The sequence below is a fragment of the Trichosurus vulpecula genome, chromosome 2 (assembly GCF_011100635.1).
Source record: "Trichosurus vulpecula isolate mTriVul1 chromosome 2, mTriVul1.pri, whole genome shotgun sequence".
Lineage (NCBI taxonomy): Eukaryota > Metazoa > Chordata > Mammalia > Diprotodontia > Phalangeridae > Trichosurus > Trichosurus vulpecula.
This window is the reverse complement of record NC_050574.1, coordinates 321,021,915-321,048,592: the sequence shown is the minus strand read 5'-3', so window position 1 is coordinate 321,048,592 and position 26,678 is coordinate 321,021,915. Positions and strand designations below refer to the sequence as shown.

General features: G+C 37.7%; 1 protein-coding gene across 1 annotated transcript; it reads left to right on the top strand.

Annotated features, from left to right (window-relative positions):
- Positions 1 to 8,064: 8,064 nt before the first annotated feature.
- On the top strand, positions 8,065 to 25,071 carry FAIM (Fas apoptotic inhibitory molecule). Its single transcript, XM_036745337.1, has 5 exons — positions 8,065 to 8,129; positions 14,661 to 14,796; positions 15,798 to 16,026; positions 19,951 to 20,000; positions 24,331 to 25,071. Exons 2-5 carry the CDS (start codon positions 14,686 to 14,688, stop codon positions 24,478 to 24,480), a joined length of 540 nt encoding a protein of 179 aa, XP_036601232.1. The 5' UTR covers positions 8,065 to 8,129; positions 14,661 to 14,685; the 3' UTR covers positions 24,481 to 25,071.
- Positions 25,072 to 26,678: the final 1,607 nt, after the last annotated feature.

The following is a 26,678-nucleotide window of genomic DNA, read 5'->3' as shown; positions in this document are numbered from 1 at the left end:
GCCCAAGCCTCACTTTGTCACTATTTGGGCTCTGAGAATAAATAGCAAATGTTTCTGTTTTGGTCAGAAACCCTAAGGGTCTTCCCCTTCCAGCTTGGTTTTGGATTGGGTTGGGTTTTTTTTTTGTTGTTTTTTTTTTCTAAGTACAAGAGGCATTCTTTGCCTCATATCTTACCTAGCCTTAATCACTGAATGAGCATTGCCTCAGTCAAACTGAAACCTATTAAAGACCTTAGCTTAAAAAGGCCATGGTCTCCCACTGCATTTGGGGCCCTCTCCGGTTGTCCTGATCTATATCTGGCCAATGGGTCCAGATGGCTCCAGAGGAGAAAGTGAGGCTGGTGACTTTGCATGGCCCTCTTTCACTTAAATCCAATTCACTCACAAGTCACGACAACACCTTCCTAATGTCATGGTCCTCTTCCAGAAAGAAGGACAAACAACAAACAAGGAAGTATATATTACACCCATATCAGCACCTCCAGTGGGGCTAGATAACTAGGCCTGGCAGATGCCAATCCCCTGGTTTTTGCCCTTTTTCTAATTATTCTTTCAGCATCATGAGCCCCTATGGGGCCAAATGGGCAGCTTTATTCAGATTACTTTGGGCTGACATTCAGAGTAGGAAAACTGATATGGAGAGCCAAGTATTCATGTGGCATTGGCATTTCAGAGAGAGGAAAAGGTTTTACTGTTCCTGCTACATTTACTTTCTCTACATGCTACTTCTTGTACTCAAGTCATTTTTGGTAACATGAGACCTGCCTTTCCATTATCCTTTGGGCCAGCTGCCAATATAACTTTCCTAATATCTGAGTATTTTGTGATTTGCAGTCCCATGGTATCACTGGGAGAATACTAGTGTAAAAATATGAGTTTTGACAACAAAGGGAAACTTGGCTGAAATCTCTGCAATTTCCAAAATGCAACCCAGCTTATTAACATCTTCCTATTGACCTAGGCAGCAAGGTGGTGCAGTGGACAGAGCACTGGGCCTGGTATCAGGAGAGACCTAAGTTCAAATCCAGCCTTGGGAATTTACTAGCTGTGTAACCCTGGAGGAGTCACTTGATTTCTGTTTAACTCAGTTTCCCCAATTGTAAAATAAGGATAATAAGAACATCTACCTCCCAGAGTGGTTGTGAGGATCAAATGAGATAATATTTGCAAAGTACTTAGCACTTTGCTTGGCACATAGTAGGCACCTAATAAATGCTTTTTCCTTCCTGTTCAATTCTAGGAGCAGCAACCTGTCCAACTGCAGTGGCTAAAGTACTAATGGACCAACTAAATGTACTTTCCATCCATGCAACTGCATGTCACCATCTGGGCAATATGGATTATTCATTCACTTGGTTTTTTCCATGTAGGTTGCTAGGTAGATTTCTTTCCAGTGGCCAGTGTTCTAGGGCTTGGTATGATCAGCATGTCATATGCAAATAGGAGTATTTAAAAAACCTAACCATTCATCAGCAGATATCATTAAATGTTTTTATTTTAATAATATTTTGTTTTCCCCAATTACATGTTAAAAACAACTTTAATATTTTAAATATTAATTATTAACATTAGTTCATTAATTAATTATTAACATAGTCCCAGGAAAAATATAAACTGATAGAATAATAGGTTCTCATAGGCTTCATAACAGAGGATTAATCAGAATAGGGACAAATTGCAATCATCTCTGGGAATGTGTGGAAGGGTCTGAAGTTTCTACTGCAATGCAATGGAAAACCCTTGTTATTTGTAATTATTCATTTTAAAAAGAAATTTACATAATGCTTGTATTTTCCAGAGTTAGGGTAAAAATTCAAGATCAGAAGGAAAGTGGTATTTCAGAGAACAGCACAACTGTACATTAGCAATGAGGTACCAGTAACTTCTCAGAGGGAAAATTTGGATTAAATGTAAACATCCAAGTGCTTATAGTAAAATGTATTTTACTTATGAAGCAGAAACAGAAGAGCTGGCTAAGGAGAGTTAAATAGTCTGCTTCAGAATTCAGGCATTTTATAAATGAAAAACTAATTTGTCAAAAGAACCTAATAAAAAGGGTACCTGTCTAAACTGAATGAGAGTTTCAGGTCTCTTCCAGGTCTAAAATGCTAGACTATGGATATATGACTATGTTCTCTTACCCCTACCTTGTTTTTTCTTTCTTCCTTCCCTTTTTAGTTTCCATGACTTTAATAAGTGATAGCTTTATTGACTCAGAACATTTGAAACTGTAGTCCTGAAACAACAAACAAATCCTAGTTCTTCAATTTCCTTTTCTTTTTCCCTTTCTTGCGTCAATAGACTCTTTATTGTTTACCAACATTTGGACAGGCCAGGTACCTGCCTCCCTGAAGAGATCTGGCTGCTTGATCTTGGACCGACTGCTTCTGTAGTAATCTTCCTATGGCATATCAGATGCTCAGCTACAAACAGGGCCATTGGGACCTAGGAGTTTGATGTGTCCTTTATGTATCTTATGAGCTGCTTAGGCCCACTATCACCATTACTAGTTTTGACCTCAGAAATTCACCTTAATTTTCTTAAGCCTTCTTTTCTAGACTCATTAGTTCCAGATGTTACCATGCCACTGCTAGTCCCTAAAAGGAAGGAGCTCAGAGACAACACTTTGGTCCTAGAGAACATTCATCTAATTTCTTTCTACTTCCCAATTGCCTTTTAAATGATGCATTATATAATCGCTATTTCAACATCCTAAAATAATGTATGCTCTGTATTATGTGTGTGTGCATACATATCCCTTAGACCAAAAATGTTTGTCTCTTTCCATTTTGTTTCTCTCCTTCAGATTTGTTTCATAGGGACCCCCAAGCCAGGACAAAATAAATATTAGCAGCTGACTGATAGCATGTTATCAATCATATCATCAATAACTACATAATCTCAACAGGTTGAGGCACAAAATGACAAAGGATTGATATCTTATCCTGTCACATTTTTATTTTCCTCAAAATTTTCTGCCCACATCTTATTCATGCATAATATAACATGTTATCTATTGGGCATTGATCCAAATCAGTCTCCCTGTCTTTGCAATGGCTCTTCCCCATTCCTGAAATGCACTCTCTCTTAACATTTCTCCACTTGTTATTTTTAGCTTCCTTCAAGATCCATCCAGGTTGAGCAGTATCTTTTACATAAAGCCTTTCCTGTTACCCCAAAGATGATACTGCAAAAATTACCCTATGTGGAGAGAGGCAGTGGTGTATAATAAATACAGGGCTGGCCTCAGATGCCTGGAAGACATGGATTCATGAAACCTTTCAAATCTCTAGGCAATTTTCTAAGACTATAAGTTACAGAGAAGATACTGCTTTGGAACAGGGAATTTCCTCACCTGGGAAGTCCTTATACCCATGAAATGTAGTTTCATACAAAATCTCTTTCTATGAATGAACAGAAAAATATTAAGTTTACTATGTACAATGCACTGTGCCAAGCCCTACAGTTATAAATAGAGGCAGCTGGTGGTGTGGTGGTTAGAACACTGGGCCTGGAATTGGGAAAATGTGAGTTCAAATTCAGCCTCAGGCACTTACTAGATGAGTGACTCTAGTCAAGTCACTTAACCTCTGTTTGCCTCAGTTTTCTCAACTGTAAAATAGGGATAATAGTGCATTAAAGGGTGGCTGTAAGGATCAAATTAGACATTTGTAGAGGTACTTAGCCCAAACACAATACACATACACACATGCATATATAGATATATAATACATACATAATGTATACACACATACACATTTATGTATATACTTATTCCCTTCCCTTTATAAGTAGGAAATCAAAACAACCCCTGCTCTCAAAGAGCAGGGACTATTTTAATAGGAGGAGACAACACAGGTAGTGTCAGATGGAAAGATGCTTAGGCTACAGTGGAAATGCATCTTCTTTAATGTTATTTCCAATGTTGTATCCCATGTTATATGGATAAAACCACATCCATTCCTGTTGTTGAACCATTTGACAGACCCAAAGAGTTTGGTGATGAGAGCTTTCATTTCCAGGTCTTCATTAGCTGTGGATGCAGGATCAGGAAGATTTTACACAGAAGATTGTGTGTGAGACAGAGGGAGGTAAGGAAGGAGTGCCATCAAGGTTTAGAGAATGGCTTGAGTAAAATGGAAATAGAAGAAGGATTCCATTTAGATTTCAATGTCCTTCAAATGCTCCCATTTGCAAATGGTATCACGCTGATTACAAAGTTCTGGTGTCAAGAGCTATGGTAGCTCTGGGACCGAGAGGGAGAAGCAGATGCTGGCAGAGTTAGGTAGAGAACAGAACAAGAAATTGAGGCTCTATTTAAAAGTGGTAGGAAACAACTTCAAAGTTGGTATTGGGCAATGGAGAGTGAATGACTATCTTGAGAGTGGAGAGTGAGGAAGCACTGGAAGATGGAAAGAGAGCTAGTATTTGGGGTGAGATTCTAGTTGAATGTGCCCTAAACTGTGAAAGCATCACTGAGGACTTAATCCAACGAGAGGATCGATTTCAGTGGTTGTATCAGGAAGTGGGTGATATGAGTTAAATGGGTGAATGTTAGAGCAGGTGTGGATCTTTCTTCCTTAGCTCCCTGTACCTTGAGAACTAAACTGTTCAAGAAACAACAGTGACCTGGAGTGTCATTTTGGTCCTCTCTGAGCATGAAGGACAACTGTCCATTTTATATGGGCAGCACACTTACTTTACTGTAGTAATTAGCAGACCCAGAATTAGAACCAAGGTCCTATGACTCTAAACCCAGGGCTCTTTCTGCTGTATTATATTGTCTATAAAAGTTTCTCCTGTATAACACTTAATCTCTATATAGGTCACATTCTTTCTAGTAGAATGTAGGTTCCTTGAGTGTTATACAGCTGTTTTTTTTTTCTTTGCATTCCCAGTGTCTATCACAGCACCTTACGCGTGGTAGAGACCTCACAAATGTTTGATGAATTGAACTGAAACTTGCAACACCACGCCGTGAGAAGAAACAACATTGCAATGGCAACAGTAGGACCACTGTGTCGTAAGGAGACTGCCGCCCTTTACAGAGGATGACCTGTCAAGTGTCACGTAAAAGACAAAGATATCGACAACCTGTCACAGTCGGTGACGCAAAGAAAGGCACAGCCCATATTGCACTGGTGTCCACAGGACCTTAAAAGATCCAGAGACACACCTTTGGTAGCACACGCAGTGAAGATCAGCCATGGAAGATTTGTGGAAGAAACGTTGGGAGACGTTTCACAACGGGGAAGCAGGCACCGATGCATTGGGATGGGAGGCACAATGTGTCCTGCTCAGGTGCAACAAACAGTTGCTCACTCTGATGACATCACTTATCCTTCCGAGGAACGTGGCGCTTTTAAGTATTAACTTTTAACAAATGGGGAAACTGAGGCTTGAGGGAGATGGCTGAGGGTTATTGGGGTGGCTCTATCCAGCCTCAGATCCAAGAGGGCCGGGGGAGGGGAGAATGGCCCACGTGAGCCGCCCGAGCCGGACCCCCGGGACTCAGCAGAGGGATCGGGCCGAGCTCGCTGAGGGCCACCGAGGCCACCGTAGTTGCCTGGGCCTCGCGTCCGCTCGGGCCCCTGCAAGGCGGCCGCCATTTTGCCACGGGGGCGGGGTCCGGGGCGGGAGCAGGGGGGAGGAGCGGCGTGGCGGGAGCCGGCGTGGAGAGCGGAGGCTACGGGAAGCCTGCTGGGTGAGGGGGCTCCCTGGACTGGGCCGAGGGCGGGGACCGGGCCGCTGGATCTCGCCGGGGAGAGTGTCACGGAGAATGGGAAGGAAGGAGGGAGGAAAGCAGGCCGGGAGGCGGGCGGATGCGCGGGCTGGGGGTCAGCCGCTCAGCCGGTCCCCCCCATCCCTCCAGCTCCCTCCGGCCCCCGCCAGGCTCCTCTGACCCCGGAGTGCCCCTCCTCCCTGCCGTCTGCGGACCCTACTCCCGCATATCTCTCTCTCTACCACCCTGGCTTGAAGCCCCCACATCTCCCCGGGATCCTCCGCCCGTCCCGAAGCAGCCGAGCGGCCGCGCCCACGGGAAAGGGGCCACCCCGGGGCGGGGGGTTGGGGTGGGGAGGCAAGAAGTGCTGGGAAAGGAGCCTCGGTTCCGTCCGTCCCGGGCTCGGTGGGCGGCGCGCGGGCCGGGCTGCGCTGCTCCTCCGGCGGTCCGTGCACTCCGCTGCCGAGGATGCTCCTGGGCTCCCCCCGGGCTCCCCCTGGGACAGTCTGCAGAGCCGAAAGCGGGGTGCGGCTGAGCATCTTAACAACGGCAAACAAACTTGGTCGCCAGCGGCAGTTCTTTAGGAGCTCTGGTTAAATAAGTAGATTCCCCTGCACCCCACTCCCCGTGGGCGTGGCTTTACATCGCTGAGTGCATTGTAGGACTCGTGCACCCGGGGAGGCACCAAAACAGCCTTAAAAAATGGAAATTGTGTTTTCTCATTCTGCGACCACAGTCACAGGAGCTCATCTAGTATTGTAGAGTTCTTGGAAATATGCATTTCTAAATGTGATAATGTGACACGTTTCTAAAATTTAAACGTTATAAAATTATTTTAGAAGTTGCCGGATTGAAAGAAAAGCAGCGTGACTTCTTTCTTTTTAATTGATATATGGTTGGGGGAAAAAAATCTAGTTGCATGTAAGTTCAATGGGAATCTCGACAACCCCATATGCTTTAGTGGTCCGAATTGTCAGGAAGAATGGGAAATGATGCTTAAAATCCGATTTTGAAATTTGTAGGACTTCAGTGCCACAGATACTTTCTTTTCAAGTTAGCACAACAAATAAATATTTGTAAAGTGTCAGACTTTTGAGACTTTAGCAACACACACAGTGAAATAGAAAGTTTTTCTATCCTGTCCCTTTTAATTTTAAACTCTTCCTCTTATACACACAAATAGGTTGTTTTCCTGTTCTGTCCACCTGAATCTTAAAATCTTTCCCCTCTCCCCCACCCACACAATAAAGTTTTCCCATCCTGTCCATTTGATTTTTAAAATCCATGTGACAAGAATTAAAATTGCTCATCCTGGTACCTGATGCAGTACTTTGGATAAAGTAATGTGTATTTCTAAAATTTAAATATTTTAAGGTAAGTTAGAAATAACTAGATTGAGGCTTAAAATTAAAAAGCTTTGTCCTTTTAAATTTTATTTTTTAAAATATGCATTGGTATCTTGTTTTCACATCAGTTTTACCTATGCATATATCCCTCTCCCCCCCCATCAAGCTATCTCTTGTAAGAAATAATTTTTCTAAGAAAGAGAAAGGCAATTCAGCATAACCAACATACATCAACAGAATCTGACAGTGTGCTCCATATTACACCCTAATTAGTCCCCCAGGTTGTTGTTTGCCCTTCATTTTCAAAGAGGACCAATGACATCAGGGAAATGGTGACATGACTTGCAGTTGACTTTGATTTGAGTAAGGGAGGGCTGTGCAAGGTCACCAGCCTCACTTTCTTCTTCAGAGCCATCTGGATCCAGTGACCTCATCAGGATGACTGGAGATGGCCCAGGATGCAGTGGGAGACCCTGGCCCTTTTAGGCTAAGGCCTTTTCATGTACTCACTTAGAGTGAGGTAATGCCCCCCTTTTACTTGAAAGGATGGAAGTGGTTGTTCAGCCATTTCCAACATTTTGTGACCCACATTTGGGGTTTTCTTGGCATAGATACTGGAATAGTTTGCTATTTCCTTCTCCAGCTCTTTTATTTTTAACAGATGAGGAAACAGAAAAAACAGGGTTAAGTGACTTGCCCAGGGTCACACAGCTAGTAAGGTTCTGAAGCCAGATTTGAACTCGGGAAGATGAGTCTTCCTGACTCCAGGCCTGGCATTCTATTCACTTCACTACCTAGCCACCTGAAGATGGAGATACACTTTCTCAGTTCTCTAAGGTCACGCTCTTAAATTTCTTCAAAAAGCAAAAAATCCTCAGATCCAAAGAAAAAAAAGTATTAAATGTACAGATTTCAGGGCTTGCCTTTGATTCATTCTTAATTCTTCAAATGTGGAAAGTTAAGGTAGTAACCATCAGCTTTTAATTATAGGTCAAATCCTATTACTACAAACTCCAAAAGAATATCCAAATTCTCATCCTGTATACTTCAAAAGGTCCAGTGTAAGTACTTCCTCAACTGATTGATGGAGGAAACAAGCCTTTCATTTTCATGTTATTTTTGAGATGCTGAAGTTAACCACATGCCTGGTGGTCACTCTTCTGGTGATGAACCTCTCCAAATTTAAGCTAGTCTGGTCCTGGGACAATAAACATCTGTCACCTGGTTGGTATTTTGAATCCTTTTCAACATAGTAGAAACTGCCAGACATAGATAGAATCCGGCATACGTAGGCTTTGGGAACTCAGAATCATTTACATGCTAGCATGAGGTGTGAAGGAAAGAATATGGAATGTCTGCAAAGGTGGGTTAGAACCAGATTGCAAAGGACATTAAATGCCAATCAGGAGAGAAGGAAACTACTGGAGTTCTTGGGCGGAGGAGTGACATGGTCAGAGCTGTAATTTAGGGGGCACTTAGGTGGTGCAGTGGATAGAGTGCCCAACATGGAGTCAGGAAGATCTGAATTCAGAGCTTGCATTTTCTATAAAGTAGATTAATAACACATGAGTAATTAGTGGTCAATACTATTTTAAACAGTTGTCTTTCTAAGTAAAAGAATTATTTTTTGTTGTTGTTCAGTCATATCTGACTCTTTGAGACCCCATTTGGGGTTTTCTTGGCAAAGATACTACAGTGGTTTGCCATTTCTTTCTCTGGTTCATTTTACAGATGAGGAAACTGAGGCAAACAGGGTTAAGTGACTTGCCCAGGGTCACACAGCTAGTAAGGTTCTGAAGCCAGATTTGAACTCAGGAAGATGAGTCTTACCGACTCCAAGCTGGGCACTCTATCCACTGCATCACTTAGCTGCCCCAAAGGAATTATTATCTGTATTCAACACACGTATACACACACACCATTTTTTAATCAAAAGAAATGATTGGCATGAGATTGTGGGTGACTTGAAATATGCTAGGCTCATGAGTTTGTATTTTATTCCATAGGCATTGGGAGCCACTGAAAAATTTTGAGCAGGGGAAGGCTAGATTAGAGAGGAAAGAATAAGGAGATGTGTCAGACTTTTAAAATAATCCAAATAAAATGTGATGAGGGTCTGAGCCGTGATAGTGGCTGTGTGAATGGAGAAAAGGGTGATGGGTGCGAGATAAATTGTGGAGTTAGGACTGACAAGATTTTCTGTCTGTTTGGGTGAGAAAGGATGACTCTAAAATTGTAAATGTGGATGACTAGAAGAATGGTGGTACCCTCACCAGAAATTGGGAAGTTAGGAAAAAGGGAGAGTTGTGAGGGAAAGATGAGTTCTGTTTTGCATATGTTGAGTTTGAGGTGATAGTAGAACATGAAGAAGGATGTCGTGGCCAAGGATTACAGAAAGGTGAAGGAAGATGAGACCTATGAAAATGCCACCAGATTTAGTAATTAAGTCAGCATTGGTGACCTTTGAGAGCAGATCTCATAGAATGTTGTGGTCGGACACCATATTGCATGGAATTGAATTTTGAATAGGTGGTAAGGACAGAGATAGCAAGTAATAAATACAGACCATTCTCTAGGAGTTTAGTATTATAGGAGAGATAATAGAAGAATAGTTTGAAGGAATGGCAATGTCCATGGAGGGTTTTTTTTTGTTTTTGTTGTTTTAAAGGAACTTGTTTATGGACAGCAAAGAAGGAACTGGTGGTAAGAGATGGAAGGGAGTAAGAAATGATCAATGGAACAAACTCCCAGAGAAGATGGGAGAGGATGGAATCAAGGACACACATAGAAGGGTTAGCCCTGGCAGGAAGGGGAACCTCATCCTTTGCAATCAGATAAAGTAAAGAAGCAAATGATAGCTGAGTCTTCTTGGACAGTTTTTAAAGTATAGAGCAGGCGTGGGGAACCTGCAGCCTTGAGGCCACATGTGGCTTTCTAGGTCTTTGGGTACAGCCTTTTAACTGGGTCCAAGTTTTACAGAACAAATCCTTTTATTAAGGGGATTTGTTCTGTGAAGTTTGGATTCAGTCAAAGGGTAGCACTTGAGGACCTAGAGGGCCACATGTGTCCTGAAGGCCACCAGTTCCCCACCTGTGGTATAGAAGATGAACCTTATGAAGGATGGCTGCAGTTTTCTTCAGTAAAATAGGTGAGAGAAGTCTCCGTGGAGAGAAAGGGGAACAGAGGAGATGAAGTTGAGAAAAGAAAGTGTTGAAATAGTTGTGAGAGGGCTGATAGGAGGAAGTTAATCAGAAATCAATAAAAAGATTGTCTTGCAATAATAGTGAAAGCCCAGTTGAGGTTAGGTAATGTGAATTTGCAGTGGACCCAGACAGTGTAAATTCATGACATCCTTCAGCGATGTTCAGTGACTCAGGAATAGGAACAGAGAAGGCCATTGATAGGAGCAATTGAGGGCTGAGGATTAGAAGGCTACAGATGATAGAAGGACAAGGAAGCAAGGGACTCATTGGTGGTGAATGATATCTTATGTCACTGTTGGCTGGCAGAGGGTCAAGACTGCAAAAGCAAGGCCAGAACATTAATGATACATTGGGAAAATAGGGAAAGGTATTGAATCAATCAGCCAATAAATATTAAGCACCATCTATGTGCTAGCCTCTGAGAATACAAATACAACAGTGAGACAGTCTCTGCCCTCAAGGACTTTACATTCTAGTGAATGTCATACAATAAGTTCACAAATAAGTTGAGGATATATGCAACATAAAAGCATGATAGGGGGCACTCACAACTGGTGACTTCTCAAAGGAGATAGCACTTAAACTGAGCCTGAAAGGTTTCCAGAAGAAGTGAGGTGGACTTGTGTTTTCCCACAATTAAGATTTAGACAGGTAGATTCTCTCAGTCTTGTCCAGATCACATCTTTCAGTAGGTAATACCCAAGAGACTGAAGATTTGGTGTCAACTGCACATTGATGAACCAAAGATAATGGTAGTGGTGAAGAACAAGTTCAGGAAGGAGTGAGGCAAAAGAAAAGGTAGAAGGACATAGGACTGTGATTAGAAGATTTCAGAGTTCAAAATCTTGGAGTACTTTCAATAGCCTGAATTCACATTTTTACATTCCTAGTGACTTAAACTCATTGAAGTTTGCCAAATTATCTTGGCTATACTCATTTATCTTAATTTCAGTTCCCATTTAAATACTTTTGCTATCCATTCCAGTACAGATTTGTTGAGAAATCATTTGTTTGAGGAAAAAAATTAGAAGTTATATAGTTCTGCCTTCTTTTCATCATCTGTTATCTTCATGTCCTGGGGTTCATGCCCTACTAGTCCTTAGGCCTTGGTTATTCTATTAATCACCTTTTTTGTGCCTATTCTTGAACAGAATTTTAAAAGCAATGGTCTTATCTTTTGATCTTTCTCCTCTATCAACACAGCCACAAAAGCCCTTTTTGTATTTATTACATATAGTGGTGTCCCCGTAGCTTTGCAGTCTTGATGGCCACTGTAATTAAATCATTCTGTTATAGGGGTAGCTAGGTGGCGCAGTGAGTAGAGCACCGGCCCTGGAGTCAGGAGGACCTGAGTTCAAATCCGGCCTCAGACACTTGACACATGTACTAGCTGTGTGACCTTGGCAAGTCACTTAACCCCCAATCGCCCTGCCAAAAAAAAAGCAAAAAAAAAAAAATCATTCTGTTATGAAAGTTCTATGATTTTTGCAGAACATACTTAAAACCATAATTTATTGCTTACCATGAAATGGAAGTTAAAAGGCTAATAGAACTTTTGCCATAAGAAGTCAACTTGACAATGGGAACACTTAATTTTTAACATTTTTCTTACCTGTTAAAAATGGGTTGGATTTGTATGATGGATATTTAATTTGGGGGCTTTCCTTTCGACTTTTATAGCCTGTTCTCCTTTGTATTATTGTGCATCATCAGTGAAATTTGGTGATCTAGTAAAGAAAATAGTTACCTAAGAGTTGGGAGGCATACATTTTAACTTACAGTTAATGTATGGTTTTAGCTGGACAAGTTGTTTAATCCCTCTCTCAATCCATTTCCTCAACTGTTAAATCAGTGGGTTAGACTAGATGAATTTTTAAAACCCTTTCAACTCTAAAATTCCATGATTCTCTTAGATTTGATTATCTCCTAAGTCTAGTTTGTTATATAGAACACAATGGGAGATAATATACGTGGAAACACTTGGTAAGCTGTAAAGTTCTATGTCTGCGTAAGGTGCTATTACTATTTGGATCACAGTTATTACTACTTAATCTTGAGGTTCACCCTTTTCATTGAAAACACTTTTCACACATTCCCTGACTTTGGACACACAGGCAGCTTAGGAACAATGACTTATAAATAGTACATACAATTGTACTTTACTAAGGACCTGCTAGGCATAATTATAATAAGCTTTTAGTTTTTCTGCCATACTATAGGTTCTAGAAATGAGAGATAATAATAGAATGCAGAGTTCTGTTATGATTTCATTAGGATGTAAATACTTTGAGAACAAGAACTATGTTGTGGTTGTGGCTCTGATTGTTGTGGTGGTTGTTTTAGTATCCCCAACAGTGCCTTATTATTTCATCGATGCTTGAGTATGAAAATAAAAATACTTCCAATTTTAAATTGTGACAATTATTTTTCTTTTTAGCTGGGCCCCAAAGAGAATCAGTACTTTTTCAGTCACTTATAGACAACATTTTATGGAGAAACAAAAATTAATACTGACAAAATTATCCAGATTAACAATAGGGATTAGGGATTTGTTTTATATATATGCATTCTGTATGCACATATGGATACCTATTTTTTGGGATGAATCTAATGATTTTAGAATAGGAAAGTGTTTTTAATCTGCTATTGACACAAAGATTTATATTTGCTGCACAAAATACTTTGGACTTTGTTTTTTTCTGAGCTTTCCTTTTTCTTTGCTCTTTATTCTTCTTAAGAGGAAAAACCCTCTTAGTTGCCTATTTCTCCTTAATATTTCTCTTAAACACTTTATAGTTTCTGATTGTCTCCAACCATGATGGGCTGCATCTCCTTTTTATGTTAAAAGAAAGGTAGGAACATAAAGGCTATGGCATTGATTTCATATTAGGGTGGCAGAAAGAAGTAAGTAGAAAACCATTGAGCCTATGCTGGTTTGACTGTGTATAGTAGCAGTTCTGAATCTGTGAATCTGCAGAGTTTACTGAATTCTAATTTTTATATATATGGGGCAGTGTCTCAGTTATTCATCAGAAGATGAATTTGGCCAAGACCAGTTGGTCCATTCTAGGATTCTAGGTCTTGGTTTTGCTTCTACCTTGCTTTGTGACATTAAATCACTTAACCATTCTGAACCTTGTTTCCTCCCCTCTAAAATTAGAGGATTGGATTAGATGAGTCTAAAGGTCCCTTCCATATCTAAATGACTGAAACTACTATGATACTTTAAAAAAAATTCTTGCAAGTTTTAAGGACAGGAAAAAATATAATTGGCCATACTTTGTACAATTTAGATTATGGTCTAGAAATTAAAGATGGCAGTTCTATGATATGTAAAAGTTCTCTTTGTAAACTATATGGGCCCAAATGGATGGATAACAAAAGTACCTAGTAGTTTAGTGATCTTTGCTGCTCTCAATATCTCTTTGCTGCAATTATGCTTTTCTCTCTCCTGGCTGCTAAATTGGATTAAAGGCTGTTTTGATAACTATGGCATCCCAAGATGAGATTGCTCTCTTTGAAGATGAAGTAAGGTAAATAGCTTTCATTGCAATATTAAACTAGGATGTGAAAAAAAAATAAGAATTGTTATGGACATCCAGAAAGATATATGGTTGCTATTGTGTTGCTATAGTGATAAGCACATTAATCAAAATATATGTACTATTAAAGATATATTTTATACAGCTACATTTTTAATATAATTAGATCATATCCATCTATAAATTTACTATGAATATAAACAAATAATTGGCACAGGTCTAGAAGTAATATATAAATTCACATATAAAGTATCAGAAGTTTGTGGTAAACTGTACTTCATTTTTTTAAAAAAAACAAATTGACCAAAAAGTTGCTGTAGATCTATACATATTTTGAGTTGTTTGAATTTTGAATACAGCATTCATTTTTCTGGAGTTCAAGTTAATTCTCTCAGTCAAATGTAGATTATCACTAGCATAATAAAACATTTTTAATAATAAATTTACCAACTTGAATTAGAAGATTTTTATTATTTATAGTAGTGGAGCCAATGTTGGAGAAAACAGAATTCAACATTACTTGTATTTTGGTTTTAAAAGACTGACCTTATAAAGCTGTATCCTGGAGCAGGGTGTTCTATTGAGGAGTAATAGATTTTTAATCCTATTAAAATGAAGGAGGCTTTGGAATTAAAAGACTGTAATCACGTACAGTAGTTTCTATCTGAAAGGAAGACTGGATGGAATAGAAAAAAGTTATATTTGGTCAGTTCTTGAATAATCTCTCCTTAAAATGCAGTAATAGCAAGTTCATTTTAAAACCAGGTATTCTCTTATGTGGCAAACAATTTTATTTGGCTATAATTATTTTTAATTTCATAAAAATTTCTTTGTTTCATTCCCTTAGATCTTGTTACAGCCATTTAGGAACAATGACAGATCTTGTAGCAGTTTGGGAAGTTGCCTTAAGCGATGGTATTCACAAAATCGAATTTGAACATGGGACCACTTCAGGAAAACGTGTTGTGTATGTGGATGGAAAGGTAGGAAGCAAACCTATATCTTGTTTATAAATGTAATATATATGTGTGGTTTATACGTGTCTGACGTATAGATTAATTATTGTGAACAGTTTAAAGCTGAATCCAGAAAAAAATCATCTTTCTTTTTCAGATTTCTGGCTTGTTTTACAGTGCTTTAAAAAGATTGATAGTTATAAACTCAATGATTATAATTTCTGGCACTAGTTAATTGACATGAAATTCATAACTTGTCTGATTATGTTTAGTGTTAAGCAGTTCTTGCTAGCTGTCTACTTATAAATTGGTCAGTTTAAAATTGTGGGCACCAGTGAATTTCAACTCTGTACTTCTCTAGGACAGAATTGTTTCCTCATATAAGAATGTAAGGTAGTAATATCTTACCCTGTGGGAACTTGGGGTTATGCTTAAGGCATTTTCCAGCTTTAATAACTCTGATTCTAGGAATTTAAATTCATTCCATGATTTTGGGGTCAATAATTCACTGGTTAACTAAGCATTTGTCCATTCCAGTATTCTCCTCATACCTTCCCCCAGACTCCCCCCCAACCCCCCAGTCTTCATTATTACTTATCTTGCATTGTCCTGTATTTATCACAGTTTCTATTGAACAGGTTTTGGTTTTTTTTGTTGTTGTTTTTTAAGTATTTGAGAGGGGTTTTTGCTTACGATCTTAGTCCTCTGCACTTGCCTTTCCCAGAATAGATTATTCTGTGTCCTATGACGTTAGGGGGGAGAGAGGCAGAGAGACAGAGGCAGATCGTGGATTTAGGAAGAGACATTTTAGAACAAGAGCTAGACATTATCAACCCTCAAGACAAAGTCACCTCCTTTGGAAAACTGAAAGTGTCCCTTCAAGCAGCTTAAGCACTTCAGGCCATTTTTAAGGAGATGAGTGAAGATAGGCAACTGTGATGAAGCAGATGAAAGGGATCTCTTATCTAGAACTGCATACATCATTCTAGTATTTTCTTCTTATTTTGCTTTTATATTTTACTACTTAGGAAGAGATAAGAAGAGAATGGATGTTCAAATTGGTGGGCAAAGAAACATTTAGTGTTGGAGTTGCAAAAACAAAAGCTACCATAAATATAGATGCAGTCAGTGGTTTTGCTTATGAATATACGCTGGAAATTGATGGGAAAAGTCTCAAGAAATATATGGAGAACAGATCAAAAACAACAAATACTTGGGTTTTACGTTTGGATGGTGTGGATTTTAGAATTGTGCTGGGTAAGTTTGTGTTCCTTCTGTAACATCTGTTAATCATTTATCGTACTTTTTAGTGTTTCAGATGGCTTAAATCTTTTATGTTTAACTTGGTTTTTCCTCTTAGGCATTAACCCTTTCATGAAAACACTGAATAGGGAAGACCAATGTAGCCTAATTTTTATTTTGTTAGATTACTTCTAATGTGCCAATTCTAAAGGACATTTTTTATATGAATAAATGAGTGCTTTTAATTTATTTGAAGTCTGAGTTTGTGTACTGAGTTGTTAGGAATACGTGGAACTGTGTTTTTAAGGAAGGAAACTCCATTAATGAGACTGCTCTTTATCAATTCTCTCTTGCCATTCTCTACCAGAAATGGTTAGAAATGGTTTTCCCATGAATGTGTGCTACGTTTACATGTTCCAAGAGTCTTGTCAGCCTGCAGTCATGAGCTCTGGCAGTGGTGTGTATTGGTATTTTACACCTAACAAGACTCGCTGTCCCCTGTACAATGGGAATAATACTGGCACCTCCCTCACAGGACCGGTGTGAGGATCAGATATGATGATGTATGTAAACCACCGTGTAAACCTTCAAGTGCTACAGAAATGCTAGTGTTAATGACGTCACTGACCTTTCTTTGAAAATAGGAGAATGATCCAAACACAAATTTGTTTTTACTGTTTGTAGTTGAATTAAATTCTCCCTCTTACAAGTCCTTGTTCGAAAATTAGTATTAATTAAGTATACAAAATAATAACACACATTAACTGCCTTAAGGACATTTTAGGTTCAAAGACAAATATGCAAAACGTTGTTGTCTGAATGGGAAGTAGCTAAATCAGAGACTTAGTGGTTTATAGAACTTAAGGGAGATTTTTTTTCTAGATCCAAACTTTAAGCGTGTTGTGAGGAAAAGATGAGCTACTGTTTAAAAGTACTGTGCAAATCTTAAAGCATTGTGTAAATGTCAGCTCTTCTTGTTGTTATTATTATCATTTTATGCTGTACTAGGTTCTGGAATATAAAGAAGGAAACATAAGCATCCCTGTTCTCAAAGCACCTATTTTGTACTTTGGGGCAAGGGTGGGGATGTAACAGAAGTTTGTTTTAAGAGTGTGTCAGAGGTCAAATTTTCAATACCATACAGTCTGCTGATACATCAGATAGGGAACAGACTTTTTATTCCTCAGACTTTGTTCCCTAAGCAAAGACATTTCTAATAGAAATCTTTCAGAGTTTTCAAATTCTGATTGTTCCATAAATTTTGTATTGGTATTGTCCCTGTTTAATGATACCACCTTTCTTCTCTTATACTGATTTCCTCCTCCTTCTCCTCCTAAAGCTAATAAGCTATAAGTATACAAATATTTGTCTGGAACAAGCATTCTTGCGTCCCCACATAAACATCATGAAAATCCAGAACAGAAATATAGGCATAAGGTACTATGTTTGCAAATTTCTTTTTTTATACCACTCATATTTTTTTAGAGCTGTAACACATGAGCTTGTGTTTATTTTTAATGATTGGTCTGTAATGACCTATTTGAATATTAAGGGAATGTGAATCACTTAACTGGAATAAAAATAGTTTTTCATAAAGAAAAAATTACCAATAGAAATATACAGTTCTGAGAAAGGCTTTAAATCCTTGACATATTTAAGCAGTATTGGTTATTGAAGATGATGAGACATAACATACAGTTGTAGGAGAGAAGTATCCTTAACCTGTTTCAAGTGTGTGCTATTGAAGATGAGACAGAATTTTAAAAGGAGTTTCTGCCATTTAATTAGGTATTTGTTATACCACGTAACAAGAGCATTCCTAATACCCACATTGGACTAGATTGTCCCTTCCAATTCTATATCTATGACTCCTGTGGTTTTATATGTTAGATGTCCTCACAAAATTACTTACCCAAGATTAACTTTTAATTTTCCAGGGATTTATTTATCCAGTTGTGGATTATCTATGTTCTTAGGTTCCATTCCTTCCTTTTTACCTGCTTTTTAAAATCTCACTGCTCAGTAGCAACTCCACCAGAGCTTCAGAAGAGGAAGTAAATCACAAACCTGTCAGTTCTACTATTTGTTACTCTGGAAAAGAATCTGTTAGATTAAAAGGTTGAAGGTTATTGGCTAAGATGAGGTTTGATTTTTTTTCCTTGGATTTCACTTATGTGTGCACTTTGTTTCCTACTACTTACCCTAGGAAACCTGAGAAAGTTTAGTCTAGAACTTATGTTTTTGTAATATCTTCTAGCAGATTTTCAAGGAATACTACTAGGCAAAGAAGGAATAGGCTAGAATACTATTATATAGGCTTTTAGCATGAAAGCCCGCACACATTGTAAGACATCACTAGTAGCTGGAGTACTTAACATTTAATTTTGTGTTTGAAAAAATATCAAGAAGATGCAAGGAAATCTTTATTTTTCAGTTCTTATAAACTAAGCAAAATCAACAGTATGATGGAATATTTGTGATGGCAAAAGAAAACCTTGATGAGTGGTATACTAGTATTAAAGAAGCCAGCTCAAAACTCACCTTCAGGAGCCTTGACTAATGATTATATAGAGAAAGAGAATCTAGGGAAGGACAAAAGTATAAAACCATAAATGGAATGTTGTCTAGGCGTCTCCCATTTATCATATAATGGATTTGAGATCACAGCACTTAAAATGTTATTCGATGAGTTGACAATGTGTATGCTTATATTTAGGTGGTACTAGAATGCTATTAATTTAGTTCTAGGAAGGTAGGGACCCTGAGTAAACCACTTAAATCATATTAAGCTATGTGTCCTTTCAACAATGTTTTCCAAGTTGGGATATAGAAATGTATTACAAAGGCTCTTCTTTACACATTGTGACAAATTAAGCTTTCCCTACAGCTGGAGATTCAGAGTCTTCCTTCCATCCCTGATTCTTTCTCTATATGCCTACCTCCCAGAATCAATGAACCTTACTCTAATCCTTTAAATTAGAATAATGTCTGAGACTCACTTTAGTTATGATTGGTCTACAGATCTGAGTTAGCCTTAGCCTGCCTGCATAAAAATTGATCATAGTTATTTTGTGTTTATGTGTACTTACATAATTTTTACTTCTTCATTAGTATAGTTAGGGTGTATCCTGCCCTCTCCACTGATACAGTCATGTTTCTTGCCTTTATATAGGTAACAGTTTTCATGAGTGGTTATGGACTTTCCTTCCCATTTCACCCTACACCTCCCCAAACATACTCTCACATACCCAGGTGTAAACTATGGGAAATTTAAGAATTAACATTATGCTTCTGAATTTAAAAAAAAATGCATGTCAATGTCATTTACTGATTCCCAGTCATTATGTATTTTCCCCCCAAATACTGCCATTATGAAAACAAGGAAAATACCAAAACCAACTTATCCTGACATTAGATCAGGCAAATTCAAATTAAAGTTGAAATTCTGTTCATCATTTGCTTATTATGCTACTTTTGTCAGCTTATATAACCAGGGTCTCTAAGTGGGGAATTTTTTTTTCTGGGAAACAGTTTTTAAAAACTATTCACTGATGTTAAAAGATGTTCTCTCAGGAAAATTCATTCTAGGCCCATATTAATTTGCTTTCTTTCTTCTTTAATGATAGCATTTTTAGCCTTTGATGTGATTTCGTTATTTCTTAGGACCATGAAATTGTTGTCTTAAAGGTTTATTTTGTTTTTGTCTGTGAATAAAGAATAAACACTTATAATTTCTTTAATATTTAGATGAATGTCAAATCCGTGAAAAGGTGGTGAGTATCATAGTAAAAGGATTGTGAAAGGCATTTTTAAAAAGCAATAAAGTAGAATAATTTTTTCTCAAATACTCTTGTTAAAGATAATTTTTCCCCTTAAAATATAGAATTCTAACATTAATTTCTCAAAGTAGACAGTCTTTTCTTTTCTTGTTGCTTACAGAGAAAGATACTATGGATGTTTGGTGCAATGGTAAAAAATTGGAGACAGCAGTAAGTAGTTGTTTTGGTACTGCCTCGATTCATGCTTTGTACATAATTGGCATTGAAATGTTCTTGATGTTTCAAAAAACAGGTTGTCCCAAACATAGGTATTGTGTAAATAATTAAGGCCTTGTAAGGTTTTGTTTTTTTAAATGTGAAATCATCCTGATATTCAATTCAAGGTGCTTTTCTTTAGGCAGTGGCTAGAAAGGTATGAATGTGGAAATAATATGTAATGGAAACAGCGTGGGCTATCTGCTTACCCTGCTTCACACAGATTCTTCTCCCATTTGTAAAAATGACTACTCAGGTGTTTTAGTATAAATGTACATATCACATTCTACAGAGTAAAAGCAAAGACTTAGTTATGTCTTAGCAAGGACCCTTGGAAATAGATAACACATATAGACACAGAATAAAGCCTTTTAATAAAATAAAAAAGATCATAGGATTTCTGTTTTGGGGTTGAAAGGGACCTTAAAGGCCACTGAGTCTTAACTCCCTCATTTTACAGACAAGGACACTGAAACTAAGAGAGGATAAATGACTTGCCAGGGTCACATAGCTTGTAAATATGAGACAGTATTTGTATTTGAATCTTCTTGACTCCAAATCCACTACACCTCTAGCCACTTAAGGGCTACAGATTATAGTTGTAGTCACACTACAATTATAGTTTTATGATTGGGGGTGCAGTGTAAGAAAGGCCAAAAAAAGAATCAGAAATGGGTTAACAGAAAAAAATCTGCAGAAAATGGAGCAGAGATTGACAAGGAAGATAGAAAACAAACATTCTTGGGATAGGAAGGCTTATGAGAGCTAGAAGTGAAATAGCTGGATGGGAATTTTTAAGCAGTGTTTAAGTGTGCTAACTTGGGCAAATTCTTTAGGTCCATTTTACTTCACCCGCTCACCCCGCCTCTTCAAAGTCCCTAGATGCCCTGTAGTTGCAATGAGTAAAGGCCAGGAGAGTGTCCTTATTGGATGTACCATTTCTGGTTAAATTTTGTACGAATGGGTTTACATGTGGTATAAATAGGGTATATAGCTGGTATAAATAGATAATGGAGTTTATTCACTTATCTGCCAGTGAAACGATAAATACGAAGAAGAGCAAAAGAGTAGCATGATCCAGGAATTGAGGTGGATCTGCTGGAGAGGCAGCTCCTTATATCCAAATGACAGATATGTTCCCCTTATTGGTTGAACCCATGATTTCATCAGTATAGGGAACTGAGGAAACCCCCACTACCAATAACGATCAATAGCAGCTCTGTAGCTTCTGGTTTTGGAGAATTACGTGAGGCACTGAGAGGTCGTGTAGACAGTATATGCTAGAGGCAGGCCTTGAACCTATTTCTTTCTTACTTTAAGGCCAGCCGCATCAACTACACCAAGCTGCATCTACTCTCATTCCAGTAGTTAAGATGGTTGTCCTCAATAATTTTAATCACTTTCTTTATGGTTACATCAGTCCTTTTTACTAGTTTACTATATTATAGGTACTTTTTTTTTAATTGATCCCCATTGCATTTCCAAACATTCCATTCCCTGTATAAGGAAGTTTGCATTCTTGACTATCAAGGCCTCTGTCAGAAATCCTAACTGAAAAATGTTTGAAAAAAAGAAAAGAAAATCTGTAAAGCCTTACTTATTACTAGCAGAGTCAAGTGGCATTGCTTTACATTATTTTGTAGCATCGACTAATTATTTCTCTTATGGATAGGTTTAAGAAAGTGATTTACTCCTATTTCCATTCTATGGAAAACATTTATAATGGGTAGAGGTTGTAGTAGAACTCTTTTTTGGTGCTCTTCTCTAGCCCTTTGAGATATATCTTGTTTTAAATTAATCTAACAACTGTTGAATTTTCCTAGTAGAAATTCTTTAACAATAGACTTCTGGTTTTGTCGGTCCTCAGTCTGCACAAGGCAAATTATGAACTAATTATCTTCTTTTTTGGGGGGGAAGGGGAACTATCAGTTGCCACTGGGATTACTAAGATGTGGTTTATGGAAAGCCAAAACATACAAAAAGCTGGTTTGCCTGCCTATTTTGGTTGCCAACAAAATTAACTGAGATAAGCTGAGACTCAGTATTATACCAGAAGTCACATAGTAAAGAAATGGACTATAAATCCTCATGCTTTATGTGTGTTACAACAAATATTAATGTGAACATCATAACTGAGGATAAGTCAAAACCAAAATCAAAGCTATGAACAAGACTTGAGATAGTCAACAGAGGCTTGATCTGTCTTCTCACACAAAGCTGATCGCCACTTTCTAGCCACAGTACCAGAATTATCTGATAAATTGCAGATTCTCAAAATAGATAGTCATTATGCTACTGAATCTGTGCCAAAAAATCTGAAGTACAGATGAATATAGATATAAGTAGATTGTTCTTCTTTAATGATAGGAATATGCTTACTTTTTCAAAAGATATAATGAAATCTAATGTTCTTTCCAAAATGCCGTTGTTTTCCTAGATATGAGCAAAGGATACTCAAGTACACCAGTGTTTTCATAACATAACCCAAATTTTAACCATTTCTCATAATTGATTGCTTATTAATTTCATAGGAACATAAAACATTGGAGTTGGAAAGACCTCAGAGGGCATCTAGTCTAACCTTCATTTTATTATAGACTAGGGTTTGTTATTTGCCCACGATTACACAGGTAATAAGGTACAGAAAACACAATCCCTTGCATACAGAAGGTGCTTAATCAATATTTATTTAATCAGCACAGGTCCCCTGATTGCAAACCCAGCGCTCTTACTATTTATTATCAACCACCTTTCATCTCCCTGTCTCTGGTATTTGTCTTGATCTTTGACAGTACCACTACAAGCCAAATCCAAAGGAAGTCTGAGTAGTGTCAGAGCAGCTACCTGTTTCCTGAGTAGTCCTTTAACTTTTTCCCTCACCTTGGAAACCCAAATGTGTATTCACCCCATCTCCTTCCAGAGACAATATCAGCCTTTTTATCATCCTTAGCAGGATGAGTATAGGTTTAAGGTGGTATGAGGATGGAGAGAATTCAGCCATGGAAGCATATAGGTAGAGGGGGAAATTGTAGCCTTAAATTTCTTAAAGGAGTACAGGGATCTTCTTGATGCCTTTGCAGATTACAGGAAGAAAATGGAATAGATAGCTAATAAGTTAGATAACAGTAAGTAGGCTGAAAAAAATCTTGAAAAGCTAGCATGATGAGCCAAATCTAATAGGATGAAACTTAATAATTAGGGATATGTTTATAAGATCCTGAGATTGAGTTAAAATCAGCTGCGTTATTACAGGATACAGAAAAGCATGGCTGGACAAGCAGTTATTCAAATGGAAAAAAAAAAAACCCTGAGGTTTCTACTCAACTACAAGCTCATTCTGAGTCACTGTCATGATGTGATGCCACAAAAGCTAATGCCATTTGTGCCTGCATTAATAGAAGATTCAGAACAAGGAGAATGATAACCCTGCTGCACTCTCTGGAGTTGTCCAAGTCTGACCTTTGTCCAGTTCTAAAAGCTACATGTTAGAAAGGATATTAATGACTTGGAATGCATCATCTAGAGGAGTACCCTTGGATGCTGAGAGTATTTGAAACAGTAATACTAATATCAGTAACAACTCAACTTCTTAGGAGGCTTGGTTCAGGAATGGAAATATTTAGCCTAGAAAAGACAATTATTTGGAAGAGTTATTGGACTCCTTTACTTGGCCACCAAGGACAGTTTTTAGCTTAACATTAGGAAGAACTTGGTAACAAATGGTGTTGTCTAGGATTTGAATAGGGAGTCTGAAGACAAAGTACATTCCCCATTAGAAGATGTCCAAACACAGTATGAAAACTTGTTGGAGATGTTATAGAGAGGATTCCTATTTCAGTTAGGGGTTGGACTAAGTGGCCTTTGAGGTCCCTTATAATTCTGTGATTCTTGTGTTTGCATGGCCATTTTGATAGCCCAGTGTCTTAGCAAAATCCATTACTTGTGAACTTGAAAAATTACTATGTTAAGGTGTAGTTATATTTTCTCATCTCATTTCATAACACTTTGAGTATTAATGTGGGTAAAAGTGCCTAATTACAATTGGTGATTGATTTCACTTGTACCTCTTCAAAGGTATTTTTTTCTAAGAGTTGAGAGAGAAGTATATTTGAAGTATGGAAATGGTTAACTTAATTTTTGTTCCAAAGTTAACAGTAAACACAATTGTAAACATTTAATCTTACTATTTTTAAATAGCTTGTTTTTGTTATTCATTTTAATGTTTATGAATATCAAGAAGAGTGAACATTTTTTATAACCTTTTTTTTTTTTTTTGCTCCTTTAGGGTGAGTTTGTAGATGATGGAACTGAAACTCACTTCAATATTGATAATCATGAATGTTATATAAAGGCTGTCAGTAGTGGAAAGCGAAAAGAAGGGATTGTTCATACTCTAGTAGTGGATGATAAAGAGATTGCAGAGACTTCTGAGTGATACCTGCTTATGAATTTGATACTTGCAAAGTAAAAAAAAAATCAGGGATTTAAAATTACTGTGGTAACTTAATTTGTATTTCCCCATACATTTAGTCTGTGTTATTCTTATTTTCTAGTTATGTGAAATCAATCTTCTGTTTGAGGAACAGAGGAAAAATTGATTATGTATAACCCTAGATAATGCACATTATTTGGTAAATAATGTAAAATGTTATATAACACTGAGTAAAAGAAAAGATGTAGACTAAAATAGCAAATGTTTTAAAGAGGGGAACTTTTACTATAATAAACTGTAATAAAATTGGTGCTGATTACTTTTTTTAAAGAAACTGATAGACTTGTCTTTTTCAGCTCTTGAAGATAGGTACCATTTATTTGGGTTTAAAACAGTTGGAACGTACTGGAATTATTTTCTCATTTTTAACCAATTAACCAATTTTTAACCAATTTAACCAATTAAATCAATATTTTCTCAAGATTTCTCAAGCAGGGAATATCTAATGTTGTCAGTATCTGATGTTAATAAAAAATTGTTGAAATTCAGTTGTAGTTTATCCACTTTATGAAAATTATGCATGATGTGTGATGAAAACAGAAGACAATCAGGGCAAAACCTATTGCCTTAGATGAAGCTCCAGAATATTAGAAGTGGGTTCCAAAACTGCTTATTTTAAGGAACTATGTTCATAATCTTGCTAAACAGGGTACACGCTTTGATCCAGTGATATTAGGTCTCCAACCCAGGAAGATCAAAGAAAGAGAAAAAAGATCTACTTGTGAAAATATACATATGTATTACCAGCTCTTTTTGAGGTGGCAAAGAATTGGAAACCAAGGCAATGCCCATCCATTGGGGAAGAGCTGAACAAATTGTGGTATATGCTTGTAATGGAATACAATTGTGTTCTGAGAAATAACGAAAGGGACAGTTTCAGGGAAACCTGGGGGAGACTTACACGAACTGATGAGTGAGTACAACCAAGAGAACAGTTTGTACAATAACAACGCTTTAAAGAAAAGACTTAAGAACTCTGACCAATGCAATTATCAACTATGATTCTAAAGAATGATAAAGAATGCTACTGACCTCCTCATGGGTGGGTCATGGCAGAATATCCATGATGAGATGCAAATTTTTGGACATGGACAATATGGGAATTTCTTTTTCTACTTCAATATACTAATTTTGTTACTACTGATTTGTTTTGGTTTTTTTTTTCCTGAGGGGAGGGGGAAAAAAGATATGCTTACAATTGTGACAGAAAAAAAGGAGTATCAGCCGACTGAGGGCAGGGGCTGCTTTTGCCTTTCTTCATATCCCTAGGGCTTAGCAAAATGCCCAGCACTAAATAAGCACTTAATAAATGTGGATTGACACACATTCTCATTTAATTCTAATAACCTTGTGAGGAAGGCTGGGCAGACATTGGTCACATTCCACAAATGAGGAAACTGAAGCTTAGAGAAGTTAAATGGCTTGTCAAAGACCCCCAACCTAATAAGTGGTGGAACCAGGCCTTTTAACTGCTGGGTCAGTGATCTTAACAATAACACTAGTCCATAGCATTGTGTTAACAGTTAGTTTTGCTATCAACTATTTGGAAAAATGGGCAAAGAAGGAGTCCTAGCAAATTCCTTTTATGATACAAATGTGGTACTGAGACCTAAACCAGGAAGGGCAAAAACAAAACTATAGACCAATTTCCCTAATGAATAATGATGCAAAATTTTTTAAATAAAATACTGGAAAGGAGAATACAACTATATCACAAAGTCTCAGCATGCATCTTTACGTTGCATCTTTGGGTCATTCAAAATTTGGTTCCTTTAGAGATCATAGCATTCCATGATTATGAGATGTAGACCCCTGCAACACCAAGACCTTAAATGCTGTAAAAATTGAGAATTGGTGTTGTGAGTGGCCTGGGGCTTCCTTGAAGGCCTAATCAGTATCCCTTGAAGCTAATGAATTCCAAAAGAAAATGGGTAGCCAGATTAAAGAAGTTTATTGGTGACCTCACTTGAGTGAGAATATTATTTATTTTGTTAATCAAATCTAGAGGGAAGATAGACTAAATGAGCCATCTGTTCTGTTGCATTCTGCCTAATACATGTTCTTCATTCACTTATTTTTTTTTTCCCTCTGTAGATTATTAGTCCTATTTCTTTTGAATGACTGTATATCTTATTGTGGAG